Here is a 19,116-nt window from a genome sequence, read left to right as displayed (position 1 = left end):
GTAATACGTCAGCAGCCGCCCTCCACTCCCAGCGCCTCCCACCCTTCCCAGCCCTGCCAATCAGCCGCTCCCTCTCCGCACCTCCAGATCAGCTGTTTTGTGGTGTGCAGGAGGCTCTGAGGGGGAGGAGCGAGGGCACGGCTGGCTCAGGGGAGGGGGCAGGAAGGGGTGGAGTGGGGGCAGGGCCTGTGGCAGAGCCAGAGGTTGAGCAGTGAGCAGCCCCTGGCCCGCTGGAAAGTTGGCACCTGTAGCTCCATCCCCGGAGTCAGTGCCTATACAAGGAGCCGCATATTAACTTCTGAAGAGCTGCATGTGGCTCCAGAGCCACAGGTTGCCCACCCCTGCTATAGCTGCTAGTCACCTCAAATAAATCTTTGCACAAAATAAACCTGCAACTGAATTGTTCTATGTCAACGACTTCATTAATCATGTGTCATAATTTTGTAGTACAAGGCAGAGCAATGAGATAAAACATTGTTCTTGTGTTGTCAGAAGTCACTTTTCTTATCATAATCTTCTGCTTTCAGGTACTGAAAGCCTGAATGTTATACTGAACCGGTGTTCTTCAGCCCATTGGGTGGCCTCAATTTTTACCTTCCCAGAACTTCTCTTACAGTGGACCAAAGAGGCAGCATGGGTGATAGGGCTGCATTTATATTTATTTTAAGATGAACTCTTATCCAACAACGGGGGGGGGGGGGGGGGGGGGGAAGGGAAAACACAGATGTCCTGTAAAGGATTCATGGAGATTTGAAAGTACATTTTTTCTAATAATTTAGATAACATGGATATGATTTCTAATTTAACCCAAAACACGGTGGTCTGCAAAAGAACCTACAGCCCACCCCCACTAAAAGAAACCTCTATTTCAGGTCTTAATTCGGAGTTGTGAGATGTCAAACTAAAAATGTTAGGAAGCTTAAATAATGGAAACTGGAAAAAAACCAACTTGGATTACATGCCCCAAAGCATGTTAATTGCTTTCTGGAGGACAGCAGTGGCTTTGCCTCAGTGTTTATGCAAAAGGATCATTCCAAACATCTGTATGCTTTTGGCTGAAAAAAATCAGCTTCTTCAAACTATTTATTTAAACTTCTCCCTCCAGCCTTCTCTTCCTCCTCTCTGTTGAATGCAGCACATCTCATTCTTTTAGCTATGTCTGCCAACAGAAGCTGCACATACATTGTCCAAACTACTGTGACTTAAAGGGTTATGTTGTACTATACAATTTTATCCTGCATCTACTCTCCTATATGCATCTGAGTTTTGAGAACTTCAGCTAAGGAGTGAAATAAAACTTATTAACTGATGTCTTAACTTCCTGCAAAACCTACTTTGGAGCAGATTCTGCTTTATGAGATCATCATGTAGGGTCAAGGAATGTTAGATGTCAAGTGAAGAGTAAAATGCAAAGTTTTCACACTATACAAAGTTATTCAAGATAAGCAGACTGCAACAAGTTAAAGTGATCTCACAAAACTGGGTGAGAATGGGCAACAAAATGGCAGATGAAATTGAACATTATGTGATAAGTAATGCACACTGGAAAAAAATAAGCCCAGCTATACATATACAGTGAGGGGTTCTAAATTAGCTTTTACCATCCAAAAACAATCTTGGCCTCATGTTCAATAGTTCTCTGAAATCTTCTGCTCAAGGTGCAGCAGCAGTCAAAAAGGTTAACACTATGTTAGGAACAGGATAGAAAAATATCTTGTCACTATATAAATCCATGGTGCACCCACACCTTGAATATTGTGTGCAGCTCTGGTTACCTCATCTCAACAAGATACCTGTATAGTGGAACTGGAAAAGGTTCACAGAAGGGAAACAACAATGATCAAGGGTCTGGAAGTAGTTCCATAGAAGGAGAGACTAGCATTGCTTCTTCAGGAGTTATACCGTTGCATCAACTGTACAGAGGTAACAACTGATGGGTCCAAGAAAAAGTTAATGCTGCCTGGTGCAGTGTTAACTCAGACTGGAGGTCTGACCAGCTATTCAGAGGAGAGCAGCAGTTAAACTCCCACTTCTCACCTCAATTTCATATTTGGAGCTTTGGATGGGGGTGCAGAAAGGAGAAAAGCTAGTCACAGCTGGAAGCTAAATTTGACTTCTCTTCTGTTCACTTTAGAAGAGGGGGAAGCTAAAGGTTAAACTAACTTTGGTCTTAAATGCAAAATTAGGAATTTACTTTTCAGCTATTGTTCATAAGCACAGAGCTAGATGTCCAGTTCAAACTAACTGATGAAATCAAATGTTCTTTGATTAGATAATCCCCTATTACTTCAATTTGTTTTATCTGCATAGTGAATAAAGCAACTTCTACAGCGGACTTCCAGTGTGCAACTGCTCTTGTGTTTTGTAGCGATGGGAAACATTTTTTTGCCACACAAACTAATTTAGAAGTGTCATGCAAGGTAGCTGTATTGATTGTTAGATTGGTGCAATTCCTGGGTACAGAGCTGAAGGCAGTATGAAGCATTTCAAATTAATTTATTTTCATTTAAGACTTAGTTAAGTTTCCTTCTGCTTTGCTAGCTGCATTTAAAAAGTATTTTAAACATGGTTAGGACACAATATTAAAACCAAAAATATCCTTTATTTCACATACAAACTGACAAGATCATGCTTTGAAAAATAACTTGAAAATGTACATCTGCATTGATAAAACAACTCATCCTAGGAATCCAACCTTCTGTCGTGTTGTCCCCAGACTCTCTTCCTTGTCTAAGATCTTCTGTAGGGAAGTGTGCAACGTTTTGCCTACCCGTTTTCCTGTCTGTAATGCAAAGAAGGCAAGACAAAGCTGAGGCATCCTAACAGGAAGTGAATTTAAGTGGAACACTTCCCCTTCTGTCAACTATTTTTTCCCTTAATGATTAATATACACCAGCTGTTGTAAATGGCATATTTGAACTAAGACAAACTGCATGTGGGGGACTCTTAACTTGATCAAAAGTTTTGGAAAGAACCCCTCCAAAGCAAAATTGTTCAAACCAGGGGCAAGTGCTCCAATTCATCAAAACCTCAGTGGGCCAGATTCCCTAGTATGAGCTTGCCCCTCTGTGCCAGGCAGGAGCCTCAGAGAACTCTCCAATGGCATAAACACAGTAGAAGCAACTCCTGCACCAGCTTCCTCCCCCATGTCTCTAGTATAGGGACATGCTGAAAGAGAAAACACATCGGAGGAGAGCCTGCACTGACCCTCTACTGGCAAACATCTCTTAGGTATCTTACGGCAGTGGTGTAGATCAGAACTTCCCCTAGGTCTGGCTGGCATAGGATCATGGAACCATGAAATTCCCTGAGCAGAGAGGAACCTCGCTCACAGTCCTTAAAAGGTCAATGGGCAGCTCAAGCTGTGGGTATTGAATAGAAACTATGGCCAAGTTGTCTGAAGGAAGTTGCTCCTCAATTTTATAACTAGAGACCCATAAAACAACCTACCATTTAATTGGGGGCAAGTCCAAGCTCTACATGGAGGCATGAAACCATAAAATGAAGCAGATGCTCTGATCAAGGAGCCAGGCAATTGAGAAGGATACTACAACTCCCCCAGCCCCTCCTCATGCAGTACTGTTCTGTAGCCTCAAGAAGAGCATTTGGGACAAGCTTGGGAGAGATGGGGTGGTATAGGACTATGTGGATCCACTGACCAAAACTCCCCATGTAGGGAAGGTGCAGAAGTTGTTACAATTAATGGACTGGGGTAACTTTGCAGCCCCAGGGGGTATCATGAAATATTCTGCTCCACTCCCACACCAGATATCTAGCCCAGCTATCTCCAACACAAGACTCGTTTACCCTTGCTTGGTGCATGGGTCCTGTATTTTGCCCACTGGCATCTCAGTTATTTCTGCCTGACTCCCTTATGATAAGTTTAATCCAGTAAGAGGTGTAGCTATGGCACCTTTCCAAAGCTGAACCATTATGCTGCTTTCCTAAAAGCGATGTACTGGCTGGAATGTCTGTTCACCCCAAGGCTGATAATGCTGAACATTTTCTGGGCTGGAATCAATCCACTGGAGGATATAGAAGTGTCAAGCAAGGGTTATGAAACTGTTCCATTTCACAGACCCTGTGCTTTTGGCTTCGTTTGTTCCATCTGTTCCCCAAACAGGCTGCTGTGTTGGGAACAAGACCAGTCAGACCCCCAGCCAAAGAAAGAATTCTTTGCTTCCCCCGAAAGCCTTTTCTTGTTTATTTCAGTGAAAAACATCACCACTTAAGGAGGAGAGATTTCTTTAAAACAGGTGAGGGGCAACATAACATACTGGGTTACTGAGTTAAGTTTTAACTCTTAGGTTGTCACAGGAGTCAATACTTGTTTGTACAGTACTATTTAGGAGATTTTGTAAATTTGGCCCTAAGTAAGTAAGGTGCCTAATTGCCTTTTTTCAATGGGAGTCAGGTGCTTCACCTGCTTATGTGTTTTTGAAAATCCCATTAGGCTCCTATCTCCATCATTAGGTGCTAAATACCTTTGAAATATCTGACCCTTGGTGCATACACTTTTAAATGTTCAAAGCTCAACACAGATCCTGAGAGCACACCTGTGAGGCAGGCTAGAAATTACTATTTTCATTTTACAAATGGGTACACTAAGGCACAGAAGTGAAATGACTTTCCTCAGAGCAAACAGGAGCTCAGTGGTAGATTAACACCCAGGCTTTAAATTACATCAAGAGAAAGTGAAGTGTCATGCATGCTTAGCATGTCATTTCCACTTTAACCAGTTGTTTTCAAACCTGGCTCCAATTTCTGCAGTCCTCACTACAGCTGGTCAGGAATTTGACAAAAAAAAACACATTGTTTTGCTGGAAAATGCCTATTTGTCAAAATAAATGTTTTGCAGGAACATACTAGTTTTGACAGTAGTTTCAGGTCCAGCATGGAACTGGGAGAGAGAACCCCTAGAATAGTTAAAAGCCTTGTGGTTAAAGCACACGCCTAGATGTGGAAAACCCAGGTTCAAGGCTCTGCTCTATTTGATTTAGAGCATAGACTTAAACCCGAGTCTCTTACATCCCAGCCGTGTGCCCTAGCCACCACGCTATTAATTCTGGAGCTGGCGTCTTTGCTTTCTCATCAAGGCTTCAAAAAAAAGGTACGTTTCATCCCAATGCAAAAGGGGAAAGGGTTTTGAAATCTCAAATTTTCACAGGATGGGGAAGCCACTTCCCACCTAGCTCTATTTCTCACAAGGGCCATGTTTATGCCAAATGTGAAGGTTTTCAGAAACAGCCAATTTTGAATTAAAGTGCAAATGAAATACAAAGCTGGTGTACAAAACTCATTTGTACATACTTTAAGGCCAAGTCTGGGCATGAGACATTTCACACCAAAAGGGAAGCTTCAGAGAGAGGCCTAAAGAAGGATTTAAAGTGAAATTCCCAAGTCAACTTGAACTGCTGCCAGCTACCACAGCATTTTATAAATATTTTTTATAGAAAGGGAAGAGGATCACATCAGTAAAAAGGACAGATACAAAGATACACCTCTACCTCCTCGGGAGCCAAAAAAAAATCTTACCGCGTTATAGGTGAAACCGTGTTATATCGAACTTGCTTTGATCCGCCGGAGCGCGCAGCCCCGCCCCCCCGGAGCACTGCTTTACCGCGTTATATCCGAATTCGTGTTATAGAGTAGAGGTGTATTACAACAAAATGTGAAAAGTAAAGTACTAGGATTGTAACGATTACTAGCTAAATAAGTTAATTACATGAAAAACAAGTTATACAAATTAAAGATTATGTACTGTAAAGTACCAGTTCACAACAAGTTCCATTTCTGTTGTGTGGTAACTGATGTATGTTAAAGAAGTTTCGTTTTGAGTTTCAAAGGGAAATTATCAGGCTTGAAACTTGTTCTTTATGAAGTAAATATAGGATTTGTAAATAATGTTAGTAACCTTAACTTTTAAGTTTTGCTAGTATGACACTACTATATAGAAGAAAACCCAGATTATCGCAGTGTCAGAGGGGACATCCCAAACGGTTTGCATAAGTGAAATTCATTCCCGTAGGAATTTCAGATTCCTTGGAAGCTGCCTGGGACCTTCCACAAGTCACTTTTTGCCCCTAGGTAAGTTTTCAGTATCCCTTTAAATTATGCCCACACTGCAATTTTTCATATGCTCAAGATCCACTTTTCCATTATGTGAGCTGAAGTTGCTCGTCAGCACTTCTTACCTCCATCATCTCAAAGATACTCTCTGGATCAAGACTACCGTTCCCCAATTTCTTCATACACGTAAGGGTACCTCTGCTGGTCACAGAAAGCAGCAGGCTGGCCAAAGAGCAAGCTTCTTCCTGAAGGGTAGCATCAACTACATGCCTACAACCAATCTGCAGAACCAAGGACATATTTTACTTTTGGATTTTTTAAAATTGTTTTGTGTCCAGATAATTATGAACTTACTGGGTGATGGAATTAGAACATTGGAGGTAACTCCACCAAACCATTAACCGGTCAGTTTATCTGTATGCTACAATCCTAAGAAATATAAATACTGTCTGATCCTTGGTTTTACTCATGTGCTAAATCACTGCAGCTGTGTCAGTCGTTAAATATAACACCTTGATATAGGACATTGTATCTGCTGACAGTGCAACGTTATTGTGTGTGCATGCTTATAAACATACTACGTACATAGGATAAACACGCACCTTTGGCCACTTGACCTACATCCTGACTCTTAATTCATCCACATGGAATTTAGTTTAACATTACAAACATCTGGCAATAGTGGGAAGCTCCTTTAAAATTTTATACATATATTTTTTAAAAAGGATCAACTTTTCACTCAAAGGCTTCTTTTTCTTCCTCAACTGTGGAATTTTATCCACAAAAGTTACACATGCCTGAGGCTCAGGAGAGGTGAGATTCAGTCTCTGCCTCAGTGACAGCTTTTATTAATTATTATTTATGTAACACGTAGAAAACAGAATAATTTGCATGACAGCATGCAAGCTGTCTCATGACCAAGCCAAGGAGGACAGTTGATATTATGGCAATTGCTGTGTGGCTGGAAAGGTTGGAGAAATGGGCAGATAGAAAACAAAGTGATGCAACAGTGAATTAAGTGGGATCACACACACACACACACACACACCAATTTACTGTATAGAGAATTTAAGAAAACAGTGGCACTGAGAGGGACAGTAGACCTAACAGCTATGAACAAGTTCTGCTTCCGGCTCTGAGTCCCTGCTGTATGTAGGTCACTTAGCTTCTCTGTGCCTTAGTCCCTCTATTTGAAAAATGATGGCAATAATTAGGGCCCTACCAAATTCACGGCCATGAAAAATGCATCCCAGACCATGAAATCTGGTCTCCCACCATGAAATCTGGTCTTGTGTGCTTTTACCCTATACTATACAGAGTTCACAGGGGAGACCAGCGTTTCTCAAATTGGGAGTCCTGACCCAAAAGGGAGTTGCAGGGGGGTTGCAAGGTTATTTCAGGGGGATCGTGGTATTGCCACCCTTACTTCTCTGCTGCCTTCAGAGCTGGGTGGCCAGAGAGCGGTGGCTGTTGGCCAGGTGCCCAGTTCTGAAGGCAGCACTGCCACCAGCAGCAGCACAGAAGGAAGGGTGGCAATACCAGACCAAGTCCACCCTTAATTCTGCTCCGCTGCTTTCAGAGCTGGGCGGCTGGAGAGTGGTGGCTACTGATTGAGGGCCCCGCTCTGCCTTCAAAGCTGGGCTCCCGGCCAGAAGCTGCCGCTCTCCAGCTGGCCAGCTCTGAAGGCCACGCTGCAACCTGCAGCAGCACAGAAGTAAGGGTAGCAGTACCACAACCCCCCCTACAATAACCTTGCGATCTCCCACAACTCCTTTTTGGGTCAGGACCGCTATAGGCACAACACTGTGAAATTTCAGATTTAAATAGCTGAAATAATGAAATTTATGCTTTTTAAAATCCTATGAGTGTGAAATTGACCAAAATGGACCACGAATTTGGTAGGGCCCTAGCAATAACGCTTACCTATCTCGCAGGGTGTTGGTAAGCATGAGGTTAGCTCCATCAACAAAGTTCTGTTTCTTCAGTGGCTCACCAAATAGGTTTCCAACATTTTAAATGGCTAATGGATATTATGTTAGCATATTAGAGAAGCCAATACTAGTGTCCACTTCACTATCAGCAAGCAGCTGATGGATGGATAGTTAATTGTTTCAGTCCAAGAATACAGCAGGGTTAGTTATTGCAGATTCCCACTCCATCAAGACATACAACTTGAGAGGGAGATGGAACACTCTCTCCACAAAGATTTCCTTCCCTACCTCCCAAGTCAATAAATAAACCCAAGGATGGAAGCCAAGAACTTATTTTTAGTATGGGGGTAACTCGTGGCTCTGGTCATCAAAGAAAAGATGGTTTCTCCCAACCCATAATGGCAGGTCAATTCTTGTAGCCAAAGTCTATAGAAGAGTCACAAGCTAAAAGAAATAATGTACAAACTTCTACAGGCTTACTTTGCTTAATGTGATGATACAGGGTACATTCTCCACATTAAGTCGAATACAGTCATAAGGGTCATCAGAGAGCTCAATCTCTTTTGATCCTTCTTCATCCTCCAAAACACGCACTTTGGGTATCCTATTAAAACAGAAGCATATGCAAAACGTACTGGATATAACTTCACCACTCTCTAATCTGTTATGTAGGTCTGCCCCATTCCTAGAGAAAATAAAGCTGTTAAGATTTCTAAAGATAACTTTTCCATGCTTCTTTTTAAAGAAAGGGAACGCAGATGAAAGACTACTAAAAACCACCAAAAACAAACACGCCCGTTTTAGTACTGTAGGATTTTAGTCTTAATTCTAAAGAATGCTTCTGATCTCCACAGTCACATCAGTTAATGTTAAAATGCGTATTTTGTTTAAACATACCACCAAGTAAGTGATCAACTAGACATGGTCAGGGCTTGGGGGAGAAACCAATGCCCACATGGCAAGCATGAGTGCTTACAAAAATCCATTTCTTCAGCATTTCGATTAATTTAAATACTAAGCTTCTTGCTGTTAATTACACAGCTACACTATGAAGCAACTGTAAAGTGATGCAATGTTGTCACCTAGGGTCTGCAGATGGCAACTTCTCTGGTTCTGCTGCTGCTGCTAGCTTAACTCTGTTCCTGCTTGGTTAAACTAAAAAGGCTCTGATCTTGTTTCAGTGCTACTATCCATAATCCTGTGGGTGACAGTGAAACTCATGCCAATTTTGTGTTGCTGCTAATGCTTGGAAAAGCTATGACTAGAAGCAGACATAAGCACTAATGTTATTCAAGGGGGAAGGAGACTAACTACTGGGGGGGAAGGCTAGAGTAGTAGAATGCTTTCCTCACCAGTTGAGAGATTCTCCCCCCCCTTCTATAGTACAGCCTCCTGCTTGCTAGTAGAGGTAGATATGAAAAATAGAGCTATCAAGCAGGGTCCCAAGAGAAGCTTCAGTAGAAATCCCAGCATCCTCCATAAAAGCTGGGATGTCAGGGGGCTGGACCTCTCACAAAGGTGCTGATTTAGCTGGTTTGGCTCTCAACCTTCAAATTTCATGTCTACCTCTGGCTAGTAGGTTTAGGCCTTCAACTAGTGCCAAGAAGTACAAGGTTAATTTTTCAGTCCCTGTGCCAGACATTTGCCAAATAAAAATTACCCCCTCACCTTCCTGATCAATTCCATTATTCCTATCCACCACAGCAATGAAAATCAAGAGGCACATGTCTAGAGAAGTATATAGGATGGGATAACCTTGTATAGGTGAATGTTTTAGGACACATTCCTCCACTTCGGAGGAGTCTAATCAAGAGAAAAATGAATTCTTCAGACATCTTCATCCAGAACAGATTTTACACTTTAATAAAGAGGGATTATATATACTTTCCCCAAATCCTTTGTTCAACAGACGAAGTAATGCCCGAGATGTTCAATTTCACATATTACTTAAAATGTGAATGTGAAGGTTGAGTCTCCATATTTTGAAATTTGTCAGATTTCTAGGACATAGTTGGCCATATTATATGCACAGTATGTATAAATTCCATGGAAATTTTACAAAAAGCTGAACATAACATTCTTATGGTAATGAATAAAAGGTCAGTTGGAAGTTTAAGTAATCACTTGCTTTACTTTTCCTGCCCATAATGTGAAGGCCATGTTTGGCCCTGGTGCAATTCTGATGGAGTCCATTGGTGTAAGAAGGCTGCTTCCCCTCAGGGATGAATATAGCATGAAAGCTCTTACTTTGCAGGCCAATAAAAAGAAAACAGATCTCCCATTTCTATGCACTTTCCTTGAAGATATAACACACCTCAGTGCATCTCTGAAAAATTAGCTTTGGTAACTGGATGACATCTAACAGAAACGTTGGTTTATATTAATACTTTTACAGCACAGTGTCGTGTGTGTTACAAATTAAACTCGAGAGACTTCTTTTATGCATTCTGTAACATCTTTTAAAGTAAAATATCTGGATGGATTTAATGAACGTTTTTTCCTTACAGGAGCAAAGTGTTTTTTGTTTTGTTTTTTAATGCCTGGAAAGTATTTTACACCTCTACCCCGATATAACACGACCCGATATAACACGAATTCGAATATAACGCGGTAAAGCAGTGCTCCGGGGGAATGGGTGGGGCTGCGCACTCCGGCGGATCAAAGCAAGTTCAATATAACGCGGTTTCACCTATAACGCGGTAAAAAATTTTGGCTCCCGAAGACAGCATTATATCGGGATAGAGGTGTAGTTGCAGTTCATATTGAGTCCTAATGACAAGTGCTTCATAACAGCTTAGACATCTGTAGAGAGAAGAGGCATATTCCCTGCATAATACTGACCAACCAAAACAAAAATCTTTTAAAATACGCAAAATGCAACTATTTTGTATAGTCTTACATAACTGCATGTAAAGCACTTTGTAGAGTTATATAATACGATCAATGAGACAAGATGTTTTCTGCTGAAAATTATTAACACTTTATTTATAACTGAGAGGGCAAGACAGTTAGCTGGTTACACGTAGGCTGATACAAGAGGACTGTTATAAAGGAGAAGGCTCTTGAGCCAACAGTGACAAGGTTGTTTGGAGGGATAGAATGAGAGCAGTGTGCTAGACAGGCTAGAAGAAGGTTAAAATCAAGTCCATAGAGAGCAATTTTTAACCCCTATTCTGAACTGCATAGGAAGTGGAAAGCAATGTTTGAAGATGACAATGACAGAGTCATTATTCCCTTGTACACAGAAGGCAGCAAGTAGTAATGCATTTCCTTATGCTGCAGTTTCAAGAGCTAGTATTTGGAAAGTCCCTAGAGGAAGGAGTTGCAGTACTCAAGGCAAGAGGATATGAAGTTATAGACAAGACCAAACATCTACTAAGGCAAGAGGACAGCATGAGCTGGGCAGACAGAGAAGAATATTAGTAGCATGGAAGAAGTGGGGAGGTGATTACAGCCACCTTGGTAAATAAGCAAGAAGTAGAAATAGATTTTTGCAGGATCAAGGGCATTCCTGGAAAGCATCAGATTCCCCCTTCCCCTTGTGAAAAGCCTTCGCTCCAGAGTCCAGACTAAGCAAATTGTAAATCTAATCATTTTATTTTTGTGCACTATACTTATTTGTTGAGTTCCCACAATAGTGTTAAAACCTGCAGCAGGTTCATCAGTGCAGCAACTGCAAAGCCAGCACAGCAGTACTCAGTGGCACACCAGCAATGCTCTCAGTTCAGTGCAGGAGATCTCGAACTGCAGCTTGACATCTGCAAGTGGTCTCTACTGCCCCTCCCCTCCCCCCAATTCCATCACTACCCTGTTGTTGGGTAAGGGGCAGAGTGACATCTACTGTTGAAATAATGACTATTTTCAGTTACAAGTGCCTAAAGTAACAATCTATCTAGCTTTTGCCAGTGTTAAACTAATATGGGATATGCATCATTGTAATATGCTAAACCACAGCCCTGTGTGTGTTTGCACATTTATACAATAACCTGAGGAATCTTGTTCCAGGCCCCATCATACAGAGGTTTGTGTTCCAAAACATAACAGTGGAAATACAGTGGGGCAAATTCAGCCATGGCGTATGTACAGCTCCACTAAAATACAGATTTCTACTACAGCGGAATATGGCCCTAAGTGCCTTTAGATACCTACTTAGTACTAGAACTGAAGGAATACTATTCAATTAGTATTTGGTGAGTCATTTAAAGCTGTCTGAACAATGCAAACATTTAGATTAATGAATATGCCACCATATTGGGTCACCATCTTGGATTCCTTGAAGCCTAAAGAAAGGAGTCCCCATAGCTATGAAGGAAGCTATACAAGCTTGGTTTTTAAGGATAAAATTATTGCTCTACAAGGCTCAGATAGGCATTTGAGAACTAAATGCTTCAAAAACAATGGCAGCCAGAACACACTAATTTGGATTCCAGGTTTCAAGCAAGAGCTGGTCTTTTTAAAGCAGATATATACACCTTTGAAAACAGGTTTATAATGGAAACTTGGTCACAAAATTACTATGAAGGACAAGTAGTATAGCTGTAAGAGACAAGTTCAGGACAGTTAGATTTGAATTGTCTGGCATTGATAAAAATAGATTAACATGATTGAAGTGATATTTTTCTGGTGGGCTAGTAACTGTTGTAGGAAACTTCAAAGTAGTCTGTAAAGTAAATGTCTGGAACTAAGAAGGGGAAGGAAAGAATGACTAGATTCCATAGTGGATTAGTGCCTTTCACTGCTCAGGGACAGAGCTCAAATTCTTAGTTCACAAATAAAAGTGAGTTTGATGGTTTCTTCATGTTCCCCACAACAATAGCTCTTCCCAGTTCATACTTAAGCAAAGAATGCCAGTTGTGCTAAAGTGAAATAAGCAAGACCAGAGGTCGGCAAACTATGGCCCGCGGGCCACGTCCGGCCCACGGGACCGTCCTGCCTGGCCCTTGAGCTCCCGGCCAGGGAGGCTAGACCCCGACCCTTCCCCTGATGTCCCTCCTCCCCCGCAGCCTCAGCTCGCTGTGCCGCCAGCGCTCTGGGCAGTGCGGCTGCAACCTCCTTCCAGGCAGCACGATGGCATGGCTGGCTCCAGCCAGATGGCGCAGCTGCCAGTCCTGGTGCTCTGAGCGGCATGGTAAGTGGGCGGGGAGTGTGTGTGTGTGGGGAGGGCGGGGGAGATTGGATAAGGGGCAGGGGATAGGGAGCAGAGGGCGGTTAGATAGGTGTGGGAGTCCTGGGGGGCCTGTCAGGGGGCGGGGGTGTGGATAGGGGTCAGGGGATGGGGAACGGGGGGGCTGGAAGGTGTGGGAGTCCTGGGGGGCCTGTCAGGGGATGGAGGTGTGGATAGGGGTCGGGGCAGTCAGGGGACAGGAAGCAAGGGGGTTGGATAGGGGGTGGGGTCCCGGAGGGGCAGTTAGGGGCGGGGGGTCTCAGGAGGGGGAGGTCAGGGAACAAGGAGCGGGGGGGGGTGGGTTGGATGGATTGGAGTTCTGAGGGGGACAGTCAGGGGGCAGGAAGTGGGAGGGGGCGGAGGCCAGGCTGTTTGGGGAGGCACAGCCTTCCCTACCCGGCCCTTCATATAGTTTTGGAACCCCAATGTGGCCCTCAGGCCAAAAAGTTTGCCCACCCCTGAGCAAGACTCTTGTAGGTCAAAACTGAAAAAAGTACTGGCAGTGGCTTTGGAGAAGCTTAGACAGTGTTTGCCCACACTATTCCAAACTCAAGCCGTTAGTCTCTCACTTTCGTAAGTGCGATGAAGTTATCTATTTTAAAAGGCACTGTTTTTGAAAGAACTATTAAAGCAAGCACTGCATGCATAATGTCCTCCAGTGTTAGCTTGCAATACGTTTTTCCTAATCCAATGCTGTTCTGTTTTAGTTTTTGTATTTTCTTTATATACAGTATCCTTCAAAATAGGACTGCTGTTTAAACTACATTTCAAAAAGCCCAGATATCTTGTACATAAAGCACAAACAAGGGATCTAAAAAAAACCATGGAACAGCAGCTGTTACAAACTAAACTTAGAATTTAGACTAACAGCATCCAGGCAGCTTTCCCATAAAATCGTTTTGCAACGTTTTTTCACCCTTAGCAAGTTCACAAGTCTTTGGCAGCTTCCCAATGTGTGAGAATATAACTTTTAATGGATTCCACATTACAGGAACACTTTACTCCTTTAAAAAAGCCACTGTGGAGATGATTAAAGCAGGAGACTGTTCAGTAAAATACCAACAGGAATGAAGTGTAGCAGAGTTATTGTCTCAATCTCTCTCCCCCACTACTTCTGGAGGGGTGTTAACAGGTCACCTAACACATTTCAAGGGACCAATCAAGGCAACTACTTATGCTAAACAATCTGTTCCACCTTGTATTTAGCTGTGACACTCTGAATATGTTCCCCAGACCTAAAGAAGAGCTCTGTGTAAGCTTGTCTCTCTCACCAACAGAAGTTGGCCCAATAAAAGATATTACCTCACCCATCTTGTCTCTCTCAATCTCAAGAGACTTTCTTCATGTCTGAACAAACAGATTTTAACAACCTGATATACGTCTTCAGAACCATGCTTTTTTCCTTGTATGCTGCTTTCCAACAATAGAGCTGCAATCGGATTTCACTCTGGCGTAACTCAGGAGTAACTCTACGGAAGCTAATGGAGTTTCAATACACTGCTGTAGAACACCTTCAGACCTCTTGCGCCTGCAACATAAACTTTAACTTTTGGAAAGCTATTCTGGAGTCTCACTATGCAACATTTGGCAACTTTTGTTCACAAGATCACTCATCACACTCTTGATGAAAAGAATTTCTGAAAAGGTTTATTGACAAACTAGAAATGTAACATTTGCCTATGGGGAGTTTCTTCATCTGGTTGTACGTCGAACCTACCCATTCAGCTGAAGTATTGGCTAACTTACTCCTGTAAGTGTAAATCTATGTTGCTAAATTTAGCTATCGCTAGCAGGCAGATCAAGAAATGGCAAGCAAAGTGCCTCTGCTCCAGACTCCCTGCCTTCCAGCATGCGCCACTCCATGTGCAGAGAAGGTAGCAAAGCACAATTGATGGTTTTGTTAACGACACTGCACTTGTGCAAAAGTTTGTGAGCTCTGGCACCTAGTGACACTTTCCTTCTCTCAGTCAATAGTTCCGTGAAGAAACTATGAACCATGATTCATGTTGTTTAATGCAAAAGAAAAAACTCAATTTTTTTTAATATAGGAATTTAGAGCTGGTGACAGTCTGACAGCCCTACAGACAGAGGAAGTGATTTTCAGAGGTGCCAAGCACCTGCAGCGTCCATGGACTTCAGCCCGTCTGGAAATTAGGGCATGAAGGTCTTTATAATTATACACCGCTGCCAAAATAAGCTTTTTCTGAAGTTGGCCATGTTTAAAGGGATGACATGGTAACAGTTACCGTGATCATTCAATCTTTCAACTCTTTGCCAATAAGCATCCTTGTCATGAAGGAGGACACCTGCCCAACAGAAACTGGACTGAAATCACTAATTCATTTCAGCGGGATGAAAATGATCGGTTTTGTATCTGGATGCAAGTTGACCTAGACATCCAATCCCTTAATCTTTGTTTTAATGTTTAAGCTTTAAAAGTGCTGAGAAAGTATTTATCCTCCCAAGAAAATTAAGAACTGTGCCTTACCTCGTATTAAAGAGAGCTGCCTTCACTGCAATAGAGATTGCATCGAAGAGGTTGCCACCACATTCCAATAACTGAGGTAAAAAACACAAAAGTCATAAACTATTATAAGAACATCAAAATATTCCCTAAATAGTTGTGACACTGAAACACTAAAAAACTTTCTATATTTAATTATACTCAACATTACCTATGAAGTCACAGCCAACTATACAATATCAGTTTCTTTCCAAAATTGCACTGTAAAGTGAATGCTTTAAAATGCAATTTTAAAACCATCAAATATACACAGCCCAGTGCACAGCATAGTTATTACAAAAATGCAGTGGTAAGGATTCGTTTTAGAACAGCATTCATTGCCACTACCGCTACGTGAAAACCTCTAAAACTTCCAATGAAAACTGAAGGGGGATAGTTGTTGAAAATAATGTTTTGTGAAATTTAGGAAGTTTCAGTCAGCTGTAGTTATGGCAATATTTAAACCTAAACTCAGAATAAGAGAGTTATGGCATTCATTCTTAATCCACATAATTCTTCTTCTTTTAAAAACCTACCCAATGAAAGCACTTGCCCCAATCTTAACAGGAGATGCGTGAATGCACCTGTCTACTCGGCTCATGTGAATATAGTGGATTAAGTTTCAAAGTGTACAATTCTGAAGTATGGTCAATGTAATCAACATAGAAAACTAAAAAGCCTACGAGGAAATGAACTCTAAATTAAGTAAGGGTTATATTTCAGACTGATTACTTGTACCAAGACAGACTGATGACTGAAAGGTGAAACTGACAAAAGGTGAAAGCAAAAGCTAAAAGACAGATGGTGACCAAATTACTGCTATGCAACAATTGCTTGATACAGAGAAATTAGCCTGCCATTTTCAGTAGTTATTGGATTTTACTGGATAAATGCAATAAAACCACTATCTTTATTTAAAGACAGGATGTGTCTGTACTGTAGTTAAGGTTATGTTCAGACCTCCAATATAAACTTTTATTATTTGTATTACAGTAGCTCCTACAGGCCAGGGTACAACAACATGCTACCCATGGTACAACAACTTTTTCAAAACAATATCTTTTAGACTAACATTCCTACAAGGTGAATGTTTGTTTGTTCAGCTGTTTGAGTTGTGGGAAGAAAAAAAAAAAAAGCTACCCCTTCCTCTGCAAACCACAATAAACTCAAGAGTGGTTAAATAAAATTCTAAGCCTGGCCCTAGTCCTCCTTGAGGAAAAGTCTCCAAGTCAGTAGTGACAAAAAAAACCCTTCTATGGACGCTCAACAGGAAACGGCTAAGATTTTACTAGAGCCTAATGTAGCCTTCCTATGTGTATACTGTGCTGTAAGGAGGTGGAAAAACCACACACTCATTCTCGCCATCCAGTATGACAGACTGCTGGGGCAATTTGTGTGAAGATGACTATAAATGTGTCAATCATGACAAAAGCCTCCTAAAAGCCTGTCTTTAACATCAGCAACAAAAGGAAACTATAGGTGTGAAAAGATTGCAGATCCCTGGTTTATGGTGTTTCTATACTCACTGTGCTGCTCTAGGGATAATAGAATTTTTTATATTTAAAAAAATAGAATGATCATTTCTTTTGAGACCACTATTATACAACCAGAGCATTAACCAAGAGCCCCTGGGTAGCTTCTGCATGCAAATTTGTAGTCTAACTCCTTTTGGTTCAGTCTACTGAGCATTAACAGTGTGACTGTGCAACCAACTAAGACAAGTCTCAACTATACTGGAGATAAAAATATAGGCCACTAACAAAGAAAAAGTATCTTTCTTTTTAGATGAGTGACTTTGCATCAACACCATCTGTTAAAGAAATCTCGTCTCCCTTTTCTCCTGAAGTTGCATATACTGGTCAAACCTTACCCTCAAATAAGAGCTGAAACTCAGATACTTCTGTGGAATTGTGGCTGGTTATATGGATGGCAATAAGAAATGGAGCAAGAATCCATCGAAATCAGATATCTTTCAGAACAAGCTATTTTAGAAACAAATATATTCTATGCACTCTATTGCATATCCAAGAATGCAGTATTTTTTTAAACTTCTGACAGAAACTTAATGAGGTTTATTCTCCCCTCAATTTACTGTGCAAATCCCACTAACACGAAAAGGAGCTATTCTTATGCATCTAGAGGGAAATGCAGTAAAAAGTGTTCTCTCATTAATCTGCTCATCATTACACTTTCAAAAATAGAAAAGTCCACTTGATATTAGTGTGGACACTACAGATAATTCCACTGTAATGAGCCATTAGTAGAACGTTAAAATGTAGTACAGTGAGCACTCACACAGCGAGTGTGGCAGAAATACCTATAAATATTGGACTCTTACTGCATTGTAACATCGTTACTCTACCTTATGGTATTCCCTATAGTTATAATAGAAAATAGCACAAACATCTTGGTAAATTTAAATACTGAGATTTGAAAAGATCCATACATTAATGATCCATTTGTAGCAATACAAGTAGTCACTCCTGAGGGTATTCTGCACCAAAGAAAATAAAAATTCTGTGCACAATATTTTAAAATTCTGCAAATTTGGTCAATAAATAAATGTGGAGGCTCCAGAATGGCAGTGGGGAGCACAGTCCACTGGCTGCACAGAGGTGGGAGAACACCCTGCAGCCCCTACGAAGACACAGACTCAGCGCTGAGGCTGCACCCGACCCTGACACAGTGCAAGGGCTGGGCCAGCCCCAGAAACATGAGGGGGCCCTGCCCCTCCATGCAGGTACACCAGGTGTGGGCAGGCAGGCTCAGCGTGGCAGGATCCAAGTGTGAAGGGGCTTAGTGTGGGGGGGGAATCCAGGTGCGGGGTGAGAGGGTTCTGTGTGGGGCAATCTGGGTGTGGGCGGCTCAGTGGGAGGAGGGGGGAAGAATCCAGATGCACAGGGACTCGTTGGGGGTTCCGTGTGCAGGGGCAATGGGACTCTGTAGGGGGGTCCAGGTGCAGCTGGCTGGGGCTCAGTGGGGTGGGGGTCTGGGTGAAGGGGCTTGTTGGGGTGGTCCAAGTGTAGGGGAGTGTGTGACTAGTTGGGGTGGACGTTTGGGTGCGTGGGGCTCAGCTGGGGGGTGGGGGCGGGTCCGGATGCAGAGGGGTTGTGGTTAGGGTGTGGGAGGCTCCAGGTGCAGGAGGTGAGGCTTGGTGGGAGGCTCTGGGTACAGGGCGGGTGAGGGTATGGTGGTGGTGGGGAGCCTGGATGCATAGGGGGTTGAGCAGACAGGGTAGCAGCTCCACATAGTGACCCCTCCTCCATGGCTGAGGAGTGATGAGGACAGGAAGTGTGAGGGGGTGGAGGGGAGGTTTCTGGGGGTGGGTCTGACCCAGTCCTGGCTGCTCCTTGCAGGGGAAGGAGAAGTAGTCCTGTCCCCTCTGCCCCAGCCCACCGGGGATTAGCAGCTGAGCCTGGCACAGGATAGGAGCCACCATCTGGGGTATC

The 19,116-nt window shown here is 42.5% G+C and overlaps 1 protein-coding gene across 2 annotated transcripts in view; it reads right to left on the bottom strand.

Annotated features, from left to right (window-relative positions):
• Positions 1 to 2,588: 2,588 nt before the first annotated feature.
• EXOSC7 (exosome component 7) overlaps positions 2,589 to 19,116 on the bottom strand; it is a 36,317-nt gene continuing 19,789 nt past the window's right edge. The window contains exons 5-8 of one of the 2 annotated variants that reach the window (XM_065399087.1): positions 15,653 to 15,723; positions 8,481 to 8,604; positions 6,195 to 6,350; positions 2,589 to 2,782 (exon numbers count right to left, since the gene is read on the bottom strand). In XM_065399087.1, the coding sequence (XP_065255159.1) occupies positions 2,678 to 2,782; positions 6,195 to 6,350; positions 8,481 to 8,604; positions 15,653 to 15,723 (456 nt within the window). In that variant the 3' untranslated portion in view covers positions 2,589 to 2,677. The remainder of the gene's footprint in view (positions 2,783 to 6,194; positions 6,351 to 8,480; positions 8,605 to 15,652; positions 15,724 to 19,116) is intronic. The other variant, XM_065399088.1, reaches the window with a different exon arrangement.

Source organism: Emys orbicularis, chromosome 2 (assembly GCF_028017835.1).
Source record: "Emys orbicularis isolate rEmyOrb1 chromosome 2, rEmyOrb1.hap1, whole genome shotgun sequence".
NCBI classification, from domain to species: domain Eukaryota; kingdom Metazoa; phylum Chordata; order Testudines; family Emydidae; genus Emys; species Emys orbicularis.
The sequence above is the reverse complement of the archived record's forward strand: the minus strand, read 5'-3'. Positions and strand labels throughout refer to the sequence as shown.